Raw genomic sequence first — 24,969 nt, forward strand, 5'->3', positions numbered from 1 at the left:
TGAAATTCTGCCCTTCCCAGTAGGTTAATACAGTAACTTTTCCTATCTTGACCACAGACTGATGTTGAATGGCCAGTCCACATGTGTCCCAATTTTCATCTGTGAAATGTTGGGGCACATGGGTGCTACATTATGGTCATTTTGGTGCTAGGTAAAGACTCTTTTACTCTCTCTGGGATTTTAAGAAGGGCTTTTATATCTTAGCACTTTTTAATCTTGCAGCCATTTTAATTTGGTTACATACACTCTGACGCTTTTATTCTCTGCTGCTGGCCTTGCCTTAGCTGTATCATATACTGCATTCAGTCCTAGCTTGCTGAATGCATTTTATAATTCCAGTGCGCTGCCAACTGTCCAATAATTCTGATTATAGGATGATTGAAAATTGCAGGCAATCAGCCAGCGAGCCAAGCAATTATTAATATAGATGTTATGCTTCTGGAGCTTTGAACACTGTACATTTCTTGCAGTATATTGTTCTGTCTGTTGGCAGGCCTCCTATCCTCCTGATTTAAGATTTGTCTTTGTGTGTCATGATGCAGGAGAGATCTGTAAGGAATTGGGAATCAATGAGCAGGAAATGGTTCCAAAGAATGTACTTAGCATGACAACTAGGGAAGAGAGCCAGACAAGCAGGTGGAGTTAAACTAGGGCATCAAAATAACCAAATTATGTAGCCGGACCTGTTTGCTAATCCCCCCAATGTACCCTCCAGCATAAATATGTCACTTGTTGTTGACAATGTCTTGCAGTGTTTATCAGCGGAGCTCATGCTGCTCAGTGGCTAGACCGCATGAGGGTTGTTGTGTTTTTTAAAGGTAACCCAAGTAACGTAATGAAAACACAGTTCTGAGTCACGCTTGCGAATGTGACTCATGCCGCCGTACTGTGCAAAATGACTGGGCTTCTCATGGGTAGCTTGGCTGCTCTTTGTGCCAAGGCATGTTGGGAACAGGCCAAGAGTTTTTCGCCCAGCTGGACCTGGGGAAGGGTTGTACTTTGTGCAAAAGTTTTAAGATGCAATTACCTTCATCTCTTTCCCAGCCTAGATTTCTTGGATGACGTCTTCCATCATCCCCACTGTTTTAAAAAAAATTAGAAAACTTGACTCTTTGCAGAAAATTTTGCAATAAAGTAGCAGTGCTGTCAATTCATGGATTTCATGATTGTTTAAACAGCTCCCTTCCTCTTTGTTAATATTGTCTGGGCCAGAGTTTGGAAAACTTGCATTTTTGGACAATCATTCCTTCTGCAGGATGGGGTTTCTGGAGATATTCTGGTCCCTCAAAATAACTTTTCCAAGCTTTAGTCCAGGCATCGTTCCTACTACAGGGTGGTTTCCTCTGGAAAGCTGCGGAAACCAGCCTCGCCACTGAGGCAGCTTAAGGAGGTGGCAAACTTGAACAAAGACTTCCTTATACCTCCCAAACTGAACTGAGTCAGTTGTATGTTTTTTTTCCCCCTCAGTCAGTTCTTCTTTTCTCTCTCAGCCTGTTAGCATGGTGGAGCATGCCGAATTCCTCAAAGCCGGGAAGGAGCCAGGCCTTCAGATCTGGAGGATCGAGAAGTTCGATCTGGTGCCGGTGCCAAAGAACCTCTATGGTGATTTCTTCACCGGAGATGCCTACGTGATCCTCAACACCATCCGGCAACGGAGCGGGAATCTGCAGTATGATCTCCATTTCTGGCTGGGTAAGGGAGGCTTCTTCTGTACAAAGGCGGCCTTTTCTTCATTGTGGTTAAGAGAGAGACTGTGTGGTTAGAGGAATGGATTGGGATTTGAAGCATGCAAGTTCAAGTCCTTCCTCAGCAATGAAGCATTCTGGATGATGTTGGGCTAGTCAGCCTCTTTCTTTCTGACCTAATTCACAGGGATTTTGAGATGTTAAAATGAAGGAGAGCTATGTGCATCACCCTGAGTCCTTTGGAGCTAAGGCTGTTGCCATTATTGGGTGCCTTCAAGTCCTTTCTGATTTATGGTGATGCATGGAGTTTTCTTGGCAAGTTTCTTCAGAGGGGGTTTGCTATTTCCTGTGAGGCTAAGAGAGTGTGACTCGCCCAAGTTCACCCAGTGGATTTACATGGTTGAGCAAGGATTCGAACCCTGGTCTTTGGAGTTGTAGTCCAATGCTCAAACCACTACACTATCTCACCTCTTATGTAGACGAGTATGTGGAGAGATCTTGTAGCACCTTTGAGACTAACTGAAAGAAAGAAGTTGGCAGCATGAGCTTTCGTAGACTGAAGTCTACTTACTCAGATGCATTTGGTGGAGTGGAAGCCAAGGACAGACACACACACACACACACACACACACACACACACACACATACACACACACACATATGCCATTGGTATATAGATGAGAATGGCTACATTTTAGGGGAATTAGATCAAATACAATAGCGCTTGTTTAGAGAAAAGGAAATAAAATAGTTGCACAGTGACTAGTCTGGCAGTGCTAAGAGACCTCTGTTTGGAAGCATCGAAGGGAGGAACTCTCCAGAAAGGAAAGTGTGACAAGTGGGAAACACCCTTTAGCCACTCAGAATGGCAACCCTTTTGCACCAGTTTATGATCTTGCCAGATTATTTCATGCAACAATGCAAACTCCAGCACCACTTCATGAGTTGGCTAACCTTTGCATCCCTCCTTTCCTCTCTTTTTTCCTGATTCCTAGGGGACCAGTGCAGCCAGGATGAGAGTGGGTCCGCTGCTATTTTCACGGTACAACTAGATGATTATCTCGGTGGGAAGGCAGTCCAGCATCGGGAGGTGCAAGGGCACGAATCATCAACTTTCCTGGGGTACTTCAAATCAGGCCTCAAGTACAAAGTATGTATCAGTCCAGCATCTTGTTTAACGGTGTCATATATATATATATCATAATCAAAGAGTTCATAGACAGCCAGTCAGATACAAAGAGAATGGTTACCATCTTATCATTCATTATCCTTCTATATGTTGGTTGTAGCTCAAAGAAAGCTGATCTAGAACCTGTTCCCAAATTGGCCATGGATCCATTCATTTGGAAATTAAAGTTTGCTGTCATCCCTGGTTTGGGGAAACCTAATGTCATTTGGTGGTTCCCCTGTCTGTGGAGCAGTGAAACCATGTCAGGATTTAAGCCTTCAGCATCTTGGACAGCTTCTTTAAAGCTAGCTAAAACCAAGAATATTTTCACTGCCCCACTGAGATGGCAGCCACCACTAAATAAAACTGTTTGCAATGTACTCCAACCACCCCTCCATTTTCTCCTCCACAATGTTAGGGTTTATCTCAACTTTATTGTGTTAAAACTGAATTCCTAATCTCAAGGGAAGGACCAAACCAATCAGGATTTTTGACCCTTCTAGGCTGGTGGTGTGGCTTCCGGCTTCCGTCACGTGGTTCCCAATGAAGTGACCGTCCAGCGACTCTTCCAAGTCAAAGGCAGGCGGACGGCACGAGCGACAGAGGTCCCCGTCAGCTGGGACAGCTTCAATAGCGGCGATTGTTTCATCTTGGATTTGGGCAATGTAAGTTTCGTGTGGTGTGCTGGACACACAACAATGTGAGCAGCCAGGTTTTGTGACTTGCTTCTTTGGGAGGAAGGAGATAGTACCCTTTAAAACAACCCTGAGTTTGTTGTTTCTAATAGGTTGGCTGCAAATTGGCCTTCCATATCCACAAACTCTGCATCCATAGATTCAACCATCCATGGCTTGAATCTGTCTGTCTGTCTATCTATCTATCTATCTATCTATCTATCTATCTATCTATCTATCTATCTAATCTATCGTCTATCTATCTATATTTGATAGTACAAAATAAAATGATTTGCCATTTTTTTTAAGGGGGACCATTTATGTATCTAATGCGACTTGAGCATCCACAGATTTGGGTATCTATAGCAGAGTGGTCCTGGAACCAAACCCCAGCAGATAACAAAGGTCCACTGTAGATTATATAACAACAAAAATGCTTTTTAAAGCAAATATTTTTAGTAGGAGTGTGGCATGGATACAGGGTTTTCTATGACGCAAGCTGTCAATCTCTGCTTGAGACTACCTCCTCCTGCTAAGTAAACTAATTTTTCTGGTCAAGAACAGAAGGAGGCTGGCTGGTTTGCACTTTTCCCCCAGCTGTCTTAACAAAACAGTCTGTTCCTGCCCACAACAGGTTGAGAAAAGCACTCTCTCGAAAAAGTGCATGCACCCAGTCTTGCCAAAAACATCTTCAAGCCTTGCTGTATATTTTTGTTAATTTCCATATTGTTGCATTTGTTGATCCCATCGTAAGATAAATCCTTACTGGAGAGGAAGTCTGTTTTTCCAGATGGCTCTGCAAAATGTTTGATTCTAGCCTGAAGCCTTCCCAGCTTCAGGCATACGGCATCCACATGGCCAAACTTTCCCAAGCCTTGCTGGATGATGTTTTGTTATGTTGCTGCTTTGGAAGAACTGATCTGAGCTATTGAAAGATGCCAGATAACCGTGTTTAGTTCATGAACCCATGACAAATCATGAAGCTTTGGGGACGAAAGTTACTTCCTTGAAAGATGCTTCCATTGCCTCACATGAAACCCAACTTTTACTTGTACCCTATATGATCATAGTACTAGCTATTTTCACCATTCCTTTCTCTGTCTGACAGTTTATTCACCAGTGGTGCGGCTCTCAAGCCAATCGGTTTGAAAGGCTAAAAGCCACAGAGGTTGCCAAAGGGATCCGGGATAATGAGAGAAGTGGCCGTGCCAGGGTCTATGTTGAGGATGAAGGTGCTGAGCGACAAGAGATGCTTCAGGTATGTATTTATTGATTTCCTCATAAATGGATGTGGTTTTTCTAGCCCTGTCTACCACCAGGTCATTAGTCCCTACCTTGTCTCCTTCAAAGATGTAGAGTAGGGTGGGCAAAATGTGGTCCTGGTGCTGAATGTAGCACCTTAGATGCTGTATTCATAGCCCTTGATCTCTCTAGATTCACCGCACAACTTCATTTCTATCCTCCCCAAAAAGTGAATTGCCTCTTTACTGTTTATTATGACCACAGTAAAACATTTAGTTGCACAGTCTAGGCCATATTATATATTATTCAGGAGACCCAAGCTTGGATCTCCCAGAAACATTTTGGGGTTCATGTGTTTTCAAACTGGAACAAAGCCATGGGAGCTGCCAGTTTGCTTACAGCATCATTTTGGTCATCTCCCTCACCTTTTGTCTTTGGTTCTTCCCTTTCCCTGTTCCACTGTTTTTCAAAACTATTCTTCTGAATCACATGCATAAAGAACGGTCAGTTGAAATTCGCAGATAATTCTCTTTCTGCAGCAATCTTGTTCTTTAATCTCTGTCCTTTTTGGAGCATCTGGGAGCAGTGAGACATTTCTTTCTTCCTCTCTCACCTTCCCAACTTGTCTCTCAGATACAGATACAGATCGACGGATATATAAATATTTGTCTTTCAGGTCCTGGGACCCAAGCCTAGTCTGCCGGAAGGCACAGTCGATGACGCCCGAGCCGACGTGACCAACAGGAGACTGGCTAAACTCTACAAGGTTTATAACAAGAAGCAGCTGGCCACAGAGGTTTTTGCAAAGCAAAGAGGGATGTCTCCCAAACCAGAGGAATTTTATTTCCAAAGAGAACTGAGGGCAATTGCAGCCTAGCTTATATGAGAGATTACTTTTTGAGCCAAGTGCATGATGCAAAGGCCACCACACCTCTGGGATATGGTAGCATTCCTCCCCATGGATACACAAATAAATCAGTATGGATATCCATTTTGTCCCACTTACAGGTCTCCAACGGTGCAGGGAATATGGCCGTTTCTCTGGTGGCGGATGAAAATCCATTCTCTCAGTCAGCCTTGAACTCAGAGGACTGCTTCATCCTGGACCATGGCACCGATGGCAAAATCTTCGTATGGAAAGGTAAATTGGAAGAGGTTAAATGTGGGCCAACATGATGTATTGGTCTGAGTGTTAGAACAGGACATTGGGAATCCAGAGTTCGAATCCTGGCTTGGCCATGGAAAGGCACTGGGTGTAGATGGAGCCGCAAGTCACACTCTCTCAGCCTCGGGGGAAGGCAACGGCAAACCTCCTTGGAACAAATCTTGCCAAGAAAACGCTGTGTTAGAGTCACCATAAGTCAGAAATAACTTGAAGGCAAACAACGACAAGAACATATATATGTACATATATTCCTGGTGGGTCATAGACAGGAGAGAACATTCAAATGGTGAAGAGAGGCATGCCTTATTCAGTCCATGATATATGTCCACATTTAAAATACATGTGTCCTTGCACCCATTGTTATTCACAGGTAAAAACGCCAATGCTGAAGAAAGGAAGGCCGCCTTGAAAACGGCCTCAGAATTCATCACCAAGATGAATTATCCGCGACAAACACAGGTGAGGATAAAAGAAAAGCTGCACAGTGCAAAACTTTATCTATCAACGTACAGAAGATAACAGTGCAAAAATTGTATTGTTGGAGATTACACATTTCCATTCAGAGGAGGTAATAGGAATGCAAAGAAAGAAGTCAGAAAGAAGGGAAGCGAAATCAAAGTCCGAAATGGAAAAACTGGCTGTATTCAGACATCACACCAAAATCGTGTAATTTAAAATGTTTCCCCCCCCTCCATAAATTTAGAGTGACTTGTGGATACACAGACCATGGTGTTACACAAACCCATGCTGTTGTGACCATCTGGGGATGATGGGACATGGAGGCCAACCACATCTGGAAGGCAACCTTACAGATATCTTTCAATGCAAACCAGTTTTAAGTCTTGGAAGTGTGGAAATTCCCTTTGTTTTCCTCTTAAATGGAAGCCTGGCACAGAACAAAATCTTGACCCATCTTGAAATGCTTTCTTTACTTCAGATCCAAGTCCTTCCAGAAAGTGGGGAAACCCCTCTGTTCAAACAATTCTTCAAGAACTGGCGCGACAGGGACCAGACGGAGGGGCTTGGGGTAGCCTACGTCTCCGGTAGTGTTGCCAAGATCGAAAAAGTGCCTTTCGATGCTGCCACATTGCATGTCACCCCGACTATGGCGGCCCAGCATGGCATGGAAGATGATGGCACTGGGAACAAACAGGTACCTGATGCACAGAGTGGGTAGGCTGGTGCATGGCTCTTATTGTGCCCATTTGGTGGATTACTTCAAGACAGAGCTCAGACTGAGCTTACAAAAGGAAGTTTGGGTTACTGGCCCAGTGGTTTTTATTGCAGTCAGTGAATATGACACGGGAAACCTGTGCAAGAGCTTTAAATAACCCCATAGTCCAGCTTTGCTGGTGCTCTTCAGTAGTTTTTTGGACTACAGTCGGTCCTCCACATTGTCGGCTATTGCCTTTTGCAGGTTTGATTATTCATGGATTTGCTTTATATGTTCTCTCTAGGAATCTCTAGGTCCGACAGTACAACTCTGTTGTCAATGTCCACCAGAAATTACCCTGGAGGACCTAGAGATTCCTAGAAAGAACATGCTTGTAGGTCCTCCAGCACAATTCTTTAGTCAGCTTCCAGTGACTCTTGGGCAAGTCACACTCTCTCAGCCTCAGAGGATGGCAATGGCAAACCCCCTTTGAAGAAACCTGCCAAGAAAAGCAGGTGATAGGTTTTGACTTAGGGTCGCCATAAGTCAGAAACGACTTGAAGGCACATAACAACAAAGTTGGAAACAATGTGAAGGCACAGTTCACACACACATACATACTTAATGTATTGCAAAAACATGATATGGAATGGCAAACCAAATAATCTGTGAACACTAATAATCAAATGCCTACAAAACATAGATGAGAAACAATGGGTGCAAGGCAGTGAAAGATCAGCAGTCAACAACAAAACATATGTGTAGTGGACTTCTAGATTATATCCTTTTTTGATATATTTTCTTCAGTCATCTTCCCGTTAGACTGCCCAAAATACCCAACTGTGAGTAGAAAGGTAGTCAAATTAAGAAGAACGCTAGCAAAGACTCTTTTCAAATACGCCATTCTCCTTATAGATCTGGAGAGTGGAAGGTTCCACAAAGGTGCCAGTCGATCCTTCAAGCTACGGTCAGTTCTATGGCGGAGACAGCTATATCATCTTGTACGATTACAGGCATGGAAACCGGCAGGGGAAAATCATCTACACCTGGTAAGAGAGCTTTTTTGGAGCTGAATTCTTGAATGACGTAGGCAAAGCATTGCAAGGGTGGAAATTGTGTGGTGTTCTACTTGTGGTTAAATTGCAACTCTCCACCACTGTAGACAGCAGATCCAATGATGAGGAATCCTGCATACCCTACAACTCTCCCAATCTGGCAGAGATATTCCCAATTAATTCTCTGTCCTCCCACTTTTTTAGCCACTTTTCAAATGTCCCAGTTTCTCTCTCTTCCTTTCAATTTTCCCTTTCATCCTCATCTTACTACATTTGGTGCAAACTGAGTTCAAGGTGCAAAAGTAGTTTGGACTCTATTAACTCCGCAGTGGAGAGAGGAAAGGAGGAAGCATAACCTTTCCCTTCCCAGTAGGCTGAGGCAAAAGCAAACTGCTGCAGCCTCCCCTGGCTTGCATGTGCTTCCTCATTAATGGCTTTTGCCCTCTTGACCACACTCTGATGTTGCTTGGCCACCTGTGTTCTGGTTTTCATGTGTGAAATGTTGAAGGGTATGGGAATTAGATTTTTTAAAAAGTGCTTAACAGCCCATTTAAAAGACAAATGACCATCCCTGAAGATTTATAGGATCTGTTCTTCCCAGATCAAGGACTGCCAAAACATGGAGGCTAGCTTGTGACCCCACAGCCACACTTTGAACATCCTTGCTCTACACACCCAAAATATTTTGTTCTTTCTTTTCAGGCAAGGTGCCGATTCCTCACAAGACGAAATTGCAGCATCTGCTCTCCTTACTGTCCAACTGGATGAGGAGCTGGGAGGTATTGCAGTGCAGGTATGTATAAAAAGGAAAGCCAGTATCTATGGTTTAATGCTACATCAACACTACACAACCCCTTGTAGAATAGCAACACTGCGCAAAACAGTGGGTGCTGTTGTGCAATGTGCTACCGCAACGTGGAATATGAAACTGCAATGCACAACAGTGCTGGATGAGCAATTCCACTCCCACTGTTGTCAACACAATGTCTGTTCGCTATGGTGAATAATTTGCCCTGTATGCATAGTGTGCATTGACAGCCAGAGTGGTGTAGTGGTTTGGGTGTTGGAGACACTGGGAGACCGGGGTTCAAATCCCTGCTCAGCCATGGAAATCCACTGAGTGATCCTGGGCAAGTCACACTCAAAGGAAGGCAAAGGCAAGCCCGCTTTGAACAAATTCTGTCAAGACAACCCCACAATAGTGTCACCTTAGGGTCACCATAACTCAGAAATGACTTGGAGGCACACAACAACAACAACAATGCATAGCGTAACCTACGCATGCATATGCCACTAACAGAATGGCATTCAAAGAAAATAACAATCGTTGGTCATTTTGTAGGCTCAGCAACTTCATTGGTCTGTTTCCATTGGCAAACTGACTTAACATTACAATATGTGAGAGGGCATTCATTCTCAGGTGTTTCTTTCTCCATGGAATGACTGTGGGCTTTTTTTTTCACAGAAACGGGTAGTCCAGGGCAAAGAGCCACCTCACCTCATGAGCCTATTTGGTGGGAAGCCTTTGATCGTGTACCAAGGCGGCACCTCCAGGGATGGCGGTCAGACAAGCCCTGCAGCAACGCGGCTTTTCCAGGTCCGGTCCAGCACTTCTGGTGCCACCAGAGCTGTGGAGGTAAGTGACTCCTAAATGCACAGACAGGCTACATAACAAATTCACTTATGCATGTGGGTATCCTTTCTAAGTACTGCTGGGGTTAATATTCTCTCCCTTTCTCTTCCGTGCCCAAAGCCCCTCACCTGAATTTCTGTAAAGCCCTTGAAACCATCCCACATGGTCACCCTGTAGTCTGTGTTTTGTGGCAATAAGACAGGATCAGAGAAGTGTCTGGCTATGTCCCCATGGCCAGATGCACAATAATGACACTAGCACTGAGATCCACAAGGGTTTTCCAAGGTCTGGGTGCTTCTGGCTATGGAAATGAAGCCAAATGCTTCTCTGGTTCTGCCTGCTTGCTGCAAAGCACAAAATGGCTGTGCAAGGCAAATTCAAGGGCTTTATATATGGCTCAACATAACGCAGGTCTGTATGCAGATATTTATGCTATGCTGAGGGGTTGTTGGATTAAGGTGGCAAAAGTCAGGACTGTGGACAAACATGCTGCCCCAACAAAAGACAACTAAGGTCCCACCTCTGATGGACGATGACTGTAATTCTTAAAGGGTCTGTGGCAGTTTCTATGGCTTCATGCTCCTGGTCCTCAAAAGCCAACAGGATGGTGCTCTAAAGGAGAAGCTTCCAGATCCTCAAAAGTCAATGTTTCCATCTCCGATGCCATTCTGTGTCCCTTCCTTCACAGATAAATGCAGCTGCAAAAGAACTCAACTCCAATGATGCCTTTGTGTTGAAAACTCCCTCCGCAGCTTACCTCTGGGTGGGCCAAGGAGCCAGTAACAGTGAGAAGTCTGGGGCTCAGGAGCTGCTGAAGATTTTGGGAGCGCGGGGAACCCAAGTTGTTGAAGGCAGAGAACCAGGTTTGAAGTGTGATTTCTCCCTTTATACTTTTCATCCTCTGGTTTGCACACCTTCCTGCTTTCCTGATACTCACACTCAGGAAAATATGCAGACCTGGAATTTTGATGTCATTGTTGCATTTATGGTTTATCTGAAGTACTTGTAACCCTCCAGATTTCGTATGACTGCAAAGCTCAACAATTGTAACATTGTGTAGGGATGCTGGGAGTTGCAGTCCATCAGGTTATCTTGCCCACCTTTGATGGACATGATCCTTTGGAAAAAGTTAAAAGGAAGACAGGAAGATTTCTTAACACTGCAATGTTTGTCTCTAATATCAGACCCAACGCTGTCCAGTGAACCCTGTATTATCTATATAAGATGTTTTCCTAGCAATGTAATGATGGTGTAGGCAAAATCACATGTATAAAATGGCCCTCTGTTTTGCAGATGCTTTCTGGGATGCTCTTGGTGGTAAAGCTCCATACCGCACCTCTCCACGCCTGAAGGACAAGAAGATGGATGCTCACCCCCCTCGACTCTTTGCCTGCTCTAACAAGATCGGGCGCTTCATAGTGAGTGTCTCATGGGCCAGAATCCTTTCACATATATATCAATCATTGTGATGCATTGTGATGGAATTGTTGGGTTAGGGAAGTAAAGTGAAGGTTTTTGAGGATACAGTATTGGGAAATGATGGGTGTTGGACTGGCAATTCTCATGTTCCTGAAGGTGTCTTTGAATGGTCACAGAGGGATCGTACACATTTATTGCAGTGTAGGAATACACCATTGTGAGACAAAGGCAGGATACAAATTCAATAAATAAATAAACCACACCAATATGGTTGTGTCAGTTCTCTCAGTTGTGCAACAAATACCAAGATATTGAATTTAACCATTCTGCAACTGTCAAATAGCTCCCCTCTCACCAAGTCAAATGTGAGAGAAAGGGTTGTGTGCATACTTGTGGACTGCATGCACACGACTAGGGACCACATACAACTTCTAAGAAAGTGTTTACACTCATGCAACCACTTTACACTAGTGCAGAGTATTTTTACACTATTGTAGTGCCCTAATAGAATTCTAGTTAGACTATACACATGGTCAGAAGCTCTGTTCCAGATGCACCTGATTTTAGCCCTTTGACCTCCCAGCATGGGTCCAATGATGTGCATTCCTTGTGCGCTTTGGAATGGGATAGTTGCACACCTTAACATGTCATCCGATATTCTGTTTAGATTGAAGAAGTGCCTGGAGAGCTGACCCAGGATGATTTGGCCACAGATGATGTTATGCTCTTGGACACCTGGGACCAGGTATGCATCTCCTCATTGGTAATCTGGTCTTTTCATGCTCTGTATCAGAGATCCGGGATTCTACCAAGGTAGCTTAAAAGTGCCATGTTCCAGTTCAGTGGTGCAAGTCATTGACATCGGTGGCTGCTTGCTTACATTGCATAAATATGCTAGATTCACTTCTTGTTTTTCTCTTATGGACTTGCACTCCATTCGTCTGATTTGTTCACTTCGATTGACAAGGATTTTTAACTCCCTTTTGTCTAATAGCAACAAATAAAAGACTTCCTGACCCATCCATCCATCACTTAAATTACAATTAAAATAAACGAATGCTTGGGGTGGGGAATGCAAAGATGGGTTCTTTTTTCTGTGAAATGACTTCTAAAATCATTTCTGGTGCTGACTGCAAATTCCTGGGCTAAGCCCATGCTCCGAGGCAGCCTTGCTTTGTAACTTTGCGCTCACCTTCACAAACTGTGGTTTTGCATCCAGTCCAGATGATGCACTTAAATGTCTAAATCAAAACTTTATAGCCTGAAGTCTGCCTACCTATCCTTTTTTTCTCAGTCACAACCATCTTGCAAGATAGCATAACACTGATGGATTATTACTTAACAATATAACTTTTGGTGGGCATCACGCATAAGGTAAGGAAGTTAAAATAGCCTCATCAAAGTAATTTTTCTGTCTTTCTGAAAGGTCTTCATGTGGGTTGGAAAAGATGCCCAGGAAGAGGAGAAGACAGAAGCAGAGGCATCAGGTAGGTGACACACAAGTCTCTCATTCTGGCTCTCCATTTGTTGTTGTTGTTGTTGTTATGTACCATCAAGTCAGATTCCTCTTATGGTGACCCTATGAAAGAGAAAACATGCCGGGGGTCACTGTGTTGGCCATTTAATAAATTCAAGCAAAAATCCCCCAAATAGTGATACCTTTATTGGCCAACCGAAATGCACAACATACTTATTGCAAGCCTTAATTTGCTCTTCCATCTCATGTCTTAATTTATTCTTCACCTTTCTATTATCATAATTATGATGGTTTACAAACAGGCTCTTCTCTGCCTTAGAGAGCAAAGACTTTTTGTCCAAAAGCTTTTTATCCTGCATATGTAATTTCTCTTGTGGAAGTGGTTGAACATTTTGTCTGATGTGGTCTCAAAGTAGTAAAAGTGGAGTTACACATATGACACCATCACAGATGCACATTGAGCACAGATGCACATAGACAGTTGGCTGCATTATTCAGGTCCAATTCTCGCATTTGGGGTGTTACTTCAGTGGCACAATACTGCCGTTGTGTATTAAATATACAAAAGTTGTGTAGCACAATTAGACCTAAATCCTATTGTCAGTTCTGACTATAATAATCTGTAACATACAAAATTCTCTGTATGTAGAGATTTACACTATGCAACCCCAGTGTAGGATATCGGCTTTGAAATCTTACAGGAATCCCTTCTCTCTTGTATTTTATCATATATATATTTTTGCTTGGCTCCTTTACAGCAAGGAGATACATCGAGACAGATCCTTCCAACCGCGACAGGAGAACTCCCATCACGCTCATCAGACAAGGGCATGAGCCACCGACTTTCACTGGCTGGTTCCTGGGCTGGGAAGACGATTACTGGGAAGTTGATCCGTTGGAGAGAGCCCTGGCGGAGCTGTCTGCATAAAGACGGAAGCCGCTTTCTCTTTCTCACTCCTTCGTATATTGGAAGAAACAAAAGATCTAGTGCCTTTCTGGCCTCTGGTGAGGTCCTTCCTTCTTCCACCAGACACAGAAGTGTGGCCTTTTCTAGCAATCAGTAGCCCAAGGCTCTGTGCAATAGCTGAGATCCTCCCCATAAACTGTTATCCTTGTTTATTTTCCTACTTCTTTGAGAACGGCCTTTAATAAAGCTTACCTGGAACTTGTTAAAAGTTTGTTGGCTTAAGTCTTCCTGGAGTTATCTGAGAAGTATTTGCGAATCCCCACCTTGGTTTACTGAGAAAGGGAGAAATGGCATTTCCTTTACAAATACAAACACAAACCCTAGAGAAATCACAATCTCTTAGCTTCAGAGGAAGGCAACGGCAAACCCTGAAGAAATCTTGCCGAGAAAACCCCATGATAGGTTAACCTTTGTTGTTCTTGTGTGCCTTCAAGTTGTATCTGACTTATAGTTAAAGAAAGTTGGCAGCATGAGCTTTCCTAGACTTCAGTCTACTTCCTCAGACTAAATGTATCTGAAAAAGTAGACTGCAGTCTATGAAAGCTCACGCTGCCAACTTCTTTATTTCAGTTAGCCTCAAAGGTGCTACAAGACCTCTATGAAAACGATAGTTTGTTGTGGCACCAGGGTGCTCTGACAGAGAAAGTGAAATGCCTCCCAAAACTACCATTCCCACATAGCCCTGAGCCATGATAGTTAAAATGGTGTCAAACTGGATTATTCCCCCAATGCAGATGCAGCTGGTGCCTTATAAAATGTCATGGTTTGAGGCAGAACAACACTGAAAATAGCCTCGGACCAGAAGTAGCCCAGATCAGAGGATGGCATGAAAGAGAGGCAGGACAGAGCTGGGTACAATGACTCTCTTGCTCCAGGTTTTCTCAATATTCAAACTTTATTCATGTTTTGGGTATGGGGGAAGAGGCACGAAACAACAACATAATAATAAGAAAAACCTATATAAATGTCAGCATCCAATGTAGCACCTACTACAGCACTTTGGAGGACTCTAGCCTTCTGTTAGATTAGGACCTTCTCCAAAATCATTGCCTTCAGTGATGGCATAGTCAGTGGAGTTGTGGATGGCACTTCTGCCGGTGATCTCCGTCTGCACACAGTGAAACTTGAGCGATGTGGGAGACTCCGTGATGGTGATGGAGGACTTCTTCACGGTTCTGGGGGCGTCCATTCGGCAGTCCAACGCATTTACCTGGAAGGTAAGAAATCCCTGATCCTGGTCATGTATTCAGTATATCTAAAGCCACCCCATACGGAGTCTGACCATTCGTCCTTCCATCCCAGGGTTCACTTTCTGATCTCCCCAGATTTCAGGGACACATTTCGCGAAATGTAGGAGATGGCCAAGGAATGGATCCAACAATCCCTCAGCTCTCTTTAAGTAAAAGGGTTGGAACCAGGGCAGGATATAAATACTATTACTACTACTACTAATAATAATAATAAAACAGTAGACTCTTGTTATCTGCTGGGGTTTGGTTCCAAAATCCAAGGATGCTCAAGTGGCACCATGCTATGAAGACAGTGGCCTATTAAGATGGCGTTCCTTATATAAAATGCCAAAAACCAAGGTTTGCTTTATGGAATTTATATATTTTAAAAATATATTCAAACCATGGATGTTTGAGTTGATGGATAATAAAAATCCCTGGATACAAAAGGCTCACTGTAGTGCAAAGAACAAGTACGTAACACATCCAAGCTCGGACTAGATGTACCGATGCTTTTTATCATTTCCTAAAAGTAGATTTCCCCGTACATCCCTTGAAGCTTGGTTTGAAGTCTAGTGACAGATGAGAATTTCTTTCTGGTTCCTTTTGAAAATCAAAATGTACCAAAATCCACAACTTTCTGTCCAACTTTAGGGATACGTGAGCATGGTCACTTTCAGAATTTGAATCCGAATTTATCGATGGCTGCAAAATTTGAATGTAGGAGCACACAACGTTGACCAGATTTGTCCATCCTACAAAACCCTTTCTCACCTGCTGCCTACTTACCTTATCCAAGGAGTGAGGAGATGCTGGCATTGACCCTCCAGATGAAATTGGACTCCCACTAGCCTGGAACAGACGGGAGTTAAGAGTCCAACATTATCCAAACCAAACTGTCCTCTGAGGTTAAAGTCACAGTCTATGTTTCATAGCTTTCCAAATCTGTTAGACTTCGTTGCAGAAATGCAACGAAAACCCCATTTGTGAATTGTGAAGATACACATCCGGACACTGGCAAGAGTGTTCCAATGCACAACACTTCCAAGGCAAATACGGATGTTGCCAAACTACTCAGTGCAATTTTGCACAGAAGTAAGGTCATCAGTCCTAAGCAGAACGCCAGCCAATATGATTTCCAAGCTCTTTTCTTACTTGACCCAGTCTTTCCCTTCCCAAAGTAGGGTGGAAAGATGGACTTATCATTGTTCTGACTGATTTGTTGTTGTTGTCGGCAGTCAAGTTGCTTCCGACTTATGGCAACCCTAAGGCGAACCTATTGTGGAGTGTTCTTGGAAAGGTTTGTCCATGGCCAAAACCCTGGTCTCCAGAGTCATAGTCCAACACTCAAACCACTATGCCATGCTGTCGCTCTCTGCCTGATTTACCATTTCTTTCTATCTGCAGGGAGATTTTGCGTTTCAATGACATCAAAACACACTGCAGAATTAATGCAGTTTGGTGCTGCATTACCTGTCATGGCTCCGTCCTAAGGGATCCTAAGATCTGGATTGTGTTATGGCAGCAGAGCACTATGAGAGAAAGAGAAATATCTCACAAAACTGCAAATCCCAGAATCCCATAGCATTGAGCCGTGGCGGTTAAAGCGGTGCCAAACTGAACTACTTTTGCAGTGCAGATGCAGCCGTAGAGGACATTCTCTCCATATAACATACATTAAGACTTGCATTTTGGACTGTGCCCTATACTGCTTTTTTCATAACTTTGAACTGATTGTGAAACTCTAATTTATTCTTATGGATTTATTAGTTACACTTAATCCTACCTTTCTTCCAGTGAGATCAAGGCAGTATACATGTTTCTTTGAAAGGTAAGAAAGCTTGAGACGAAGGAAAGGGAAGGCAGAGACCTCTCTGTCCAAAATTACCCAGTGAATTTCATGGTCCAGCAAGGACTAAGATCTGGACATCCCTGAGTCCCGGTCCAATGCTCTAGCCATTATACAACACAGTTTATCAGCATGCAACTAAATGGGAAAAGAGAATGTGGGATGTACAAGACTCGGGACATGCCTGCATTGTGTTTCATACTCTGAAGTAAGCTCATGTTTTGTTTTGATTTGATTTGACAATGAATGATACAAAAAAGGCCTACCTTTACCCGCGTCTTCACATTCTTGATTTCTATCTGCTCCACCTTTATCCCCCAGGCACTGAGGGCATTGCTTGCAATGGACTGTTTAAAAGAAACAAAAATAAAAAGCGTGAGAATAGAAGCACCTTTGTTGTGCAAAATGGGTGTCTGCGCATGTTGTGTGCCTTCAAGCCTTTTCCGTCTCACGGAGACCCTAAGTTGAAACTATCACAGGGTTTACTTGGCAGGTTTCTTCAGAAGGGGTTTGCCAGCACCATCCTCTGAGGCTGAGAGAGTATGACTTGCCCAAGGGCACCCAGTAGGGCTCCATAGCCAAGTGGAGATTTGAACCCTGATCTCCTGAGTCTTAGTAGTCAGACGCTCAAATACATGATATTAACACCTACGTTTTTAACTATAAAGACCCCAGAGTTAATTATATTGCTGTTTTGCTCTGACCATGTGAAACATAACTGCAGGTTATGTTCTCTGTTACCCAAACAGATCTAATGGTTTTATCTTATAGGAGAGTAGATTTCGATTGAACATAGGAACTTCTTGATGGTAACAGCCGTTCGGCAATGAAGCCAAGGGTCCCTTTCTCTGGATGTCTTCGCAAAGAGGCTAGACAAGTATCTGCTGGGGAAACTTTAGCTGGAGATCATGCACTAAGCAAAGGATTAGATTTGATGGCCTTTGGGGTCCCCTCCAACTCTATCATTCAGTGACCGAGATTCTATATCACGGTCTACATTACATAACTTTTGAATCCTTAGCTATACTGCAGAGGCAGAACGAAACCGCTAGTGAATAGTGAAGCTGCATGTCAGGGTATTATTGCATATTGGGCAATCCAAATGCACATGGGGCACTTCCTAGCCAATTTCTGGATGCACTTGGTGCTCATTCTGCATTGGACAATGGCATATCAGTCATCCCACCACTGTCCAAAGGGTGCCCATATGTAGTAATGTCACAGCATCCTCTAGATCAGTGCTTCCCAAACTTTGGTTCTTCGGATGCTTTGAACTTCAGCTCCCAGAATTCCTGACTGTTGACCAAGCTAGCTGGGGCTTCTGGGAGCTGAAGTCCAAAACACCTGGAAGACCAAAGTTTGGGAATCACTGTTCTTGGTGAATAAGTGTGTGGAGAGATTTTGTAGCACCTTTGAGACTAACTAAAGAAAGAAGCTGGCACCACGAGCTTTCATAGTCTTAAGTGCCAACGTCTTTCTTTAGTAGTCTCAAAGGTGCTACAACTTCTCTCTACATACTGATACTACAGAGTAATATGGCTATATCTTGCATTCTACCACCTAGATGGTTAAGGATGGTGCAGAACTACTCAATTCTATTCCATGCACCCATAAATCCATTTATAAAGACATACGCCCCTTACCAAATTCCAGCCTAGTATGATTCTATGTACCTGTATATCCTGTGCAATTTTATCTCGATTGCAGATGATCTGAGAGAGGTATCTGGACCCCAAAACGTTCCCGAAAGTGATCTGCGTCAGGAGCAGAGTGGCCGAGTCAGGATTCGTAATGTTTTTGACAGCCAGCTGGGGATTCTCAATCCGGTAATAAATCACACCATCTACATCAAGCGACAGTGGATCTTTGGTAAGAACCTCGGGTAGAAGAGAAGAAACAAAGGCAATGCATGACTCAAAGATAGAGATAGATGCAAATATTTGAATCCCAGAGGTCAAAAGGCAGTTCTCAAGTGACAGATCGCCCCAGGAAGAAAATCCTGGATGAGCGAGAATCTTTGTAGGACTGCAAAAAAATGAAGATGGGTTAAAAAGTGGCTAAAAGAGAGAAGGAAGGGAGGGAGGGAAGGAAGGAAAGAAGGAAGGAAGTAGAATGAAAGTAAGGAAGGAAGCAGAAGGAAGGAAGGAAGGAAGGAAGGAGAGAGGGAAAAGAGGAGAATGGAGTGGCAAAAAAAGGAGGAGAAAGATCGACAGAAGTGAGAGATAGAGAGAGAGAGACTGAGAAGGAGGATGACAAAAAAAATGAAGACTGATAGAAAAAACAGGGATGACAGAAGAGAAAAGAGGTTTTGGCACAGTCTTTGCTGTCACTGCCTGTGACAAAACTCAGGCCAGTTTCAAGAGTTATATCAGGAAGATGTGAGATAATTTAACTTCCAGGTCAAGGGATCTTATTACTATCAAACAAAGCCTGGCAGAGCCTCTGAAACGAAAGAGCAAATTGGTGAAGAAAAGGGATGGCTTACCTCCTGGAGTGGTATATTCAGCATCCTTGTCCTCATGTCCACTTTGATGAGCATGTCTATGCAGGGCAAGATGAAGTACACACCTGCGGGAAAAGACATGCCAGCCATTGAGTCCACTGTCACAACATTTCTAATAGCAACTGGGTACGCAGAGCACAGTAGGATGGTCTTTTTGCAAAGACAAAAAAGCTTTGCCTTCTGATTTCTGCAAATTGTTACAAAAAGCATAAGCCCAGGACGGGCCAAACGTTGCCAAGCCAGTCCAGTCCAGTCCAATTTTATTTGTGCCAAGCCAACAGCCATTGCAATTATAACCAATATTTTGACCACAACTGTTTAATAAGGAATTGTTACAGGGTGTCCTCATAAAATAGATCAGCATAACCCTTCTATCACATGCTGAAACTATAAAATACTTACCTGGGCGCACTGCTCCTCCTTTCCGTATGTGTCCCAGCCTTAGGATGACAGCTTGCTCAAACTCAGTGACAATCTGCAAAGGAGGAAAAGGTTAGAGACCATTTCCCAAAGTATCTGTTTCTCTCTTTTCCCTCTGCCTTGAACATTTTGTCCTGGTTCCCTCTAACTGTTTTGCAATGTTTATATTTGGCACACACAAAATACAATACAGAAATAAAGAAGAAGAAGAAACCTAATGTTAAAGCTAATTAGACCAAGAGGGAATACTGTAACAATACAGAAGGCGCAAGCCTGGAGGGAAAGGAACAGCAAATGTTCCTTTCATGCAAAATGTTGGAGGTTTACAATGTTTTATTAAGATTACAGGCAAAGGGTTTGCTACTTGAAAGTTATTGAGGACAGAATTTGTTGTGATTTTTAGGAATAGAGTGGTTGAAAACTATCTAATATGGAAAGGAAAAGTTGCTGAGCAGTTATGAATATGTACTGTATATAGTCATGTATAAGTCTAGAAATTTAGGTCAAATAAAGTGACCCAAAAAAACCCTGAGTCGACTTATCCATGGGTCAATGTAAGTATTGCATCTTAACTCTTATTTAAAAGAAGGAACCGTCTCCTGGTGAAAAGCAGGAGTATAATATGTGAAGCACCGATCCCCTCTACTCTCTCATCCATCCAGAGTTATGTCTGTGAGAACTGTGTAAGTTCTTTGACATTGTTTTGCTTTGCTTCATCCTTTAAATCCTTTGCTATGTGTCCCTACATTTTGCCCTCGACTTTTCCACGGATGGTAGCAAAATCCATAATTTTAGCCCCAAAACTTGCCCTTGACTTATACATGAGGTTGGCTTATAACTGAGTATATACAGGTACGCTAGACTTACACATTTGTAACAGCTCGATATTCATGTTTATGATCATGCCACCATTGTCATAATTGCAAATGTTCCCCCCAAAACCTACCTTAACAGACAGCAGCCACACTAAGCAATGGTGGTCGGTTCTCTTGGTGATCTGGGTACTTCAAGTTGATATTTCCAGTCCTGTCCTGCCAGCAAACCTTGGTAAAGAACGGAGTCATGACCGGGGTCCTGCTTCTGATTTATTGCACTAGAGATTGCCAACAGAAAAGGGCTGGAAATGCCATCCTGCAGTGCTCTGATCACCAGCAGAACAAACTTCCATTGCTTGGTGCAGCTGCTGGGTGTTAAGGTAAGTTTGTGATGTCAGGTTAGGAGAGAATATATAGTTGCACATTTGTGACTATGGGTGCATCTACCTTAGAAATCACGCATGTTGAGACCACTTTCACTATCATCGCACCACCCTAAAGAATCCTGGGATTTGTAGTTTTGTGAGGCACCAGCACTCTTTGGCAGAGAAGGCGAAAGACCTTATAAAACTACAAGCCCCTGGATCCTATAGGATGGAGCTACAGCGCTTAGTAAAGTGGTGTCAAACTACACTATTTCCCAGTGGTTTCCAAACTTTGATGCTCCAGATGTTTTTGGACTTCAGCCTCCAGAATTCCTGACTGGTGACCAAGTGGGCTGGGGCTTCTGGGAGTTGAAGGACCAAAGTATGTCTAAATCTGAGCGTACAAGCAACGTGTAAAAATTCAGTTTCCATAAGGTGGAACTGATGTGTTCTTCTTTTCGAAAGAGGAAAAGGCAGGAGCTTTCATGTCGTGGATGATTTCCAAAGTGTTTGTTTTACTCCAAGCACAGCAGAAGGACTAGGGAGAAAGTCAAATGAGTAAAGAAGTACCGAACAAGATCACAGGAACCACTCAAATTGCCCCAGTCCTGATCGAACTCTCGCCAGGTAAACTAAAAGACAAGAAAACGTATAACTATATAATAATATAAATATAATATATATAGATCTATATATACACATATATTACACAACACACCCCACACACACATATATATATATATATATATTTGGAGAGAGTTATATATACATGCCGGGAAATAAAGATCTTGCTAATGAGTGTTTTTAAAATCCAAAATTCTGCACCCAGAAAATGAATTCTGTCAATTTATGTATGTATGCTTATCATATAAAATCAGTTATTGGAACACAACAGGATCCTGGCTGTCCAACAACATCTAGATGTCCAACAACAATAGATGTCCATCAACATCTGAAAAACCAAATGTTGCCCATCCCTGGTGTATCACCAATGGCTCTAACCAGATGTGGGAATCATGCAGCGCTCCAGAGGCTATTGGACTGCAACTCCTAGCATTCTTCCCCACTGGCTATGATAGTTAGGGCTTTCAGGGCTCACAACCCAATGGTTCCTGAAAAGCCATCCCTGGGTTAGATGGACCGGTTCCCTGACTTGGTATAAGGCAGCTTCGGATGTACATATTGGGCATGTATGCTCTATACTCTCTTGTCACGCAAAATCCTGTTCTCCCTGGCCTCTAATGTTTTGCCAGGGATTTTGGGAAACGTAGATCCCACAGACCCACCCCTATTTAACATTTTTGGGGCACTGAGAACCTGGGCAGAAGAATGCATCCAAATAGCGGCAGTCCACTGTAACCGCTTACCTGGGTCTCAGGGTCACTGGTGGAATCATAATAAATCTAGAAATGGTTTATATGCCAGGCCACTTGATCTATCTAAGTGGAAAGCTCTCCCATGTCGCCTGTGGGCAAAAAGTATATAGAGATCACAAAGAGGAATGTCCAGGGCCACCTGATCTTCTCAAGAAGGTCCATCCAACTAACTTAGGTTGCTGTTGTGTGCCTTCAAGTCCTTTCCAGCTTATGGCAAACCTGAAGGCGAACCTATCCTGGGGTTTTCTTGGCAAGATTGTTTCAGAGGGGGTTTGCCATGGCCTTCCCCTGAGGCTGAGAGAGTGTGACTTGCCCAAGGTCGCTCAGTGGGTTTCATGAGCAGGGATTCGAACCCTGGTCTCTAGAGTCGTAGTCCAATGCTCAAACCACTGCACCACAATGGCTCTCATTAGCTAGAAAAACTCAGGGTAAGAATCTCACCACAAAGGCACCAAGAAATAGAATAAAGGATTTGGACTACAGCAACAATGGTTGCATCCACACTACCCAGTTATCTCAGTTTGAGAGCAGTTCAACTGTCTGTGGAATCCTGGGATGTGTGGTTTTTCCGAAGTATTTAGAACTTTTCGGCTGCATCGGCTGCAGAAATAATCCGGGTTGACACCGCTCGAACTGCCATAGCTCCATGTTATGCAGTCCTGGTCTCTGTAGTTCGTTGGTGGCACCAGAGCTCCCTGACAGTGAAGGCTTAACATTTCACAAAACTACAAGTCCCAGGATCCCATGGCATTGAGCCATGGCGGTTCAATGAGATTTGGGTTGGACTATTTCTGCAGTGTGGACGAACCCCATAGAGTTATTGCAGGATTCCTTAAAAAGGAGACACGGCAATTAAAAGTGATCTCAAACTGCTCTAATTTTGCAGTATGGAAACACCCCTGTAGGTCTCATTTAGGGGGAAAATACCTTCTTGGTGGCTGCTCCCAGGCTTTGAAAAATCCTTTCTCAAAAACTCATAAGCAGCTACTCTGCTGTGCAAACAAATATTCACATCTAAAATGGAGTTGGACCAAATGCATGCCAACACCTTTTCATTCTTTGTCCTCTTGTAGTCCAAACACCATTATTTTATTCTTTGCTCAAAATGGCATCCTGTCGCCCTATAAATTGTTTGCTTTTTTATCCACCAAGAAGCAGCATTTTCACCAAGTGGATACTCCAGCCCCACAGTTACCATTCCCCAGGTAACTGAAATCCTAGGCTATATGAACATAGGAGGCTGCCTTATACCAATTTCAGGCCCTTGGTCCATCTAATTTACTGCTGCAAGTACCGACTGGCAAGGTTTCTTTCTTTGCATTTTCATCCCTGCATCTTTCCTGGAGATGTTAGGGCAGCTAGATGTTGGGTCAAAGTGGGTTATTTCTGCAGTGCAGATGCAGCCAGAGAAGGCTCAAAGGTCTCCAAAAAGTAGAGTTCCCAGTACTGTATTTAAAGTGGGGTCAAAGTGGGTTATTTCTGCAGTACAGATGCAGCCAGAGAAGGCTCAAAAGTCTGCCCCAGAAAGCACAGTCCCCACCCAGTATTGCTTAGCACTGAGCCAGGGCAGTGAAAGTGGGATGGAACTGGGTTATGTCTGCAGTGTGGACGCAGGGGGAGAAAAATGGGTACAGCATCCTCACCACCATCAGATTTACCTTCCCTTCCATTGCCTGCGAAAATCCCAGGGATGGCTCTTTCAGTGTCCAGGTTCTCTGCAGGGACCTCTTTCTCTGGCTCCTCCATGAGGTCCAGCCACTTGCCCAGCCTCGCCTCTGTCTGCAAGGATCCAGAGCTGGCAGTTGGTCCGCCCACGCAGCCCTTGCCCTCGTTCCAACCCAGCAGCTGGGCGCATTTTGCACGCAAAAGCCAGCAGCCCTGCTGCAGCAACTGTGCCCAATATGCTGCAAGCCAAGGGAGGACCCTGGATTGCATTTCATTATTATTATTATCATGGGACTGTTGGAACCTTCTCCCTCTGGATGCACTATGGCTCCCAAACGTTGGTCCACCTCCAGATGTTTTGGACTTCAACTCCCAGAAGCACCTTGTCCAGGAGTTGAGCATCCTGGGAGTTGAAGTCCAAAACACCTGGAGGACCAACGTTTGGGAATCACAAGCCTGGATACACAGTGGTTCTCAAACGTTGGTCCTCCAGATGTTTTGGACTGCAGCTCCCAGAAACCCCCAACCATCTTGGCCAAGAATTGAGCATCCTGGGAGGTGAAGTCCAAAACATCTGGAGGCGGACCAATGTTTGGGACTGAGATTCCCAAACTTTGGTCCTCTGGGTGTTTTGGACCTCAAGTCCCAGAAGTCTTATCCAGCTTCACCAGCAGAGATTCCGGGAGCTGAAGTCCAAAACATCAGGAGCACCAAACTTTGGGAACCATTGGACAGCGATTCCCAAACTTTGGTCCTCCAGATGTTTTGGACTTCAACTCCCAGAAGCCCCAGTCACTTTGGCCAAAAGTTGAGAATTCTGTGAAGTCTAAAACATCTGGAAGACCAAAGCTGAGATGATCAAAAGTCTGGAAACCAAGCCTTATGCGGATTGGCTTAAGGATCTGGCTATGTTTAGCTTGGAGAAGACTAAGGGTGCATCTATACTGTAGAAATAATGCAGTTTAGCAACAGTTTTAAATGCCTTAGCTCCATCTTATGGAATCCTAAGGTTTGACATTTTTCACAAGGTCTTTTTTTAACCTTATCTCCCAAAGAACCAGTGCTTTGACTGTTGGACCATGACTCTGGAGACCAGGGTTTGATTCCCA

At 43.7% G+C, this 24,969-nt stretch overlaps 2 protein-coding genes across 4 annotated transcripts in view; one reads left to right on the forward strand and one right to left on the reverse strand.

Annotated features, from left to right (window-relative positions):
- The window catches only part of GSN (gelsolin), a 33,671-nt gene extending 19,825 nt beyond the window's left edge, over nucleotides 1-13,846 (forward strand). For all 3 annotated transcript variants that reach the window (XM_042479708.1, XM_042479707.1, XM_042479706.1), the window contains 16 exons: nucleotides 1,491-1,692; nucleotides 2,681-2,835; nucleotides 3,357-3,518; nucleotides 4,636-4,785; nucleotides 5,446-5,535; nucleotides 5,778-5,910; nucleotides 6,305-6,393; nucleotides 6,872-7,087; nucleotides 8,003-8,136; nucleotides 8,845-8,935; nucleotides 9,608-9,778; nucleotides 10,464-10,638; nucleotides 11,069-11,193; nucleotides 11,862-11,939; nucleotides 12,621-12,681; nucleotides 13,430-13,846. In XM_042479708.1, the coding sequence (XP_042335642.1) occupies nucleotides 1,500-1,692; nucleotides 2,681-2,835; nucleotides 3,357-3,518; nucleotides 4,636-4,785; nucleotides 5,446-5,535; nucleotides 5,778-5,910; nucleotides 6,305-6,393; nucleotides 6,872-7,087; nucleotides 8,003-8,136; nucleotides 8,845-8,935; nucleotides 9,608-9,778; nucleotides 10,464-10,638; nucleotides 11,069-11,193; nucleotides 11,862-11,939; nucleotides 12,621-12,681; nucleotides 13,430-13,599 (2,193 nt within the window). In that variant the 5' untranslated portion in view covers nucleotides 1,491-1,499 and the 3' untranslated portion in view covers nucleotides 13,600-13,846. The remainder of the gene's footprint in view (nucleotides 1-1,490; nucleotides 1,693-2,680; nucleotides 2,836-3,356; nucleotides 3,519-4,635; nucleotides 4,786-5,445; nucleotides 5,536-5,777; nucleotides 5,911-6,304; nucleotides 6,394-6,871; nucleotides 7,088-8,002; nucleotides 8,137-8,844; nucleotides 8,936-9,607; nucleotides 9,779-10,463; nucleotides 10,639-11,068; nucleotides 11,194-11,861; nucleotides 11,940-12,620; nucleotides 12,682-13,429) is intronic.
- Nucleotides 13,847-14,544: 698 nt separating this feature from the next.
- On the reverse strand, nucleotides 14,545-23,958 carry LOC121937035 (stomatin-like). The gene is made up of 7 exons (XM_042479851.1): nucleotides 23,854-23,958; nucleotides 19,622-19,694; nucleotides 19,202-19,284; nucleotides 18,390-18,593; nucleotides 16,983-17,063; nucleotides 15,657-15,719; nucleotides 14,545-14,848 (listed from the first exon to the last, which is right to left on the reverse strand). The coding sequence occupies exons 1-7, from the start codon at nucleotides 23,863-23,865 to the stop codon at nucleotides 14,648-14,650; spliced, it is 717 nt and encodes a 238-aa protein (XP_042335785.1). The 5' UTR covers nucleotides 23,866-23,958; the 3' UTR covers nucleotides 14,545-14,647.
- Between the last annotated feature and the right edge of the window lie 1,011 nt (nucleotides 23,959-24,969).

The sequence above is a fragment of the Sceloporus undulatus genome, chromosome 7 (assembly GCF_019175285.1).
Source record: "Sceloporus undulatus isolate JIND9_A2432 ecotype Alabama chromosome 7, SceUnd_v1.1, whole genome shotgun sequence".
In the NCBI taxonomy this organism is placed as follows: Eukaryota; Metazoa; Chordata; class Lepidosauria; order Squamata; family Phrynosomatidae; genus Sceloporus; species Sceloporus undulatus.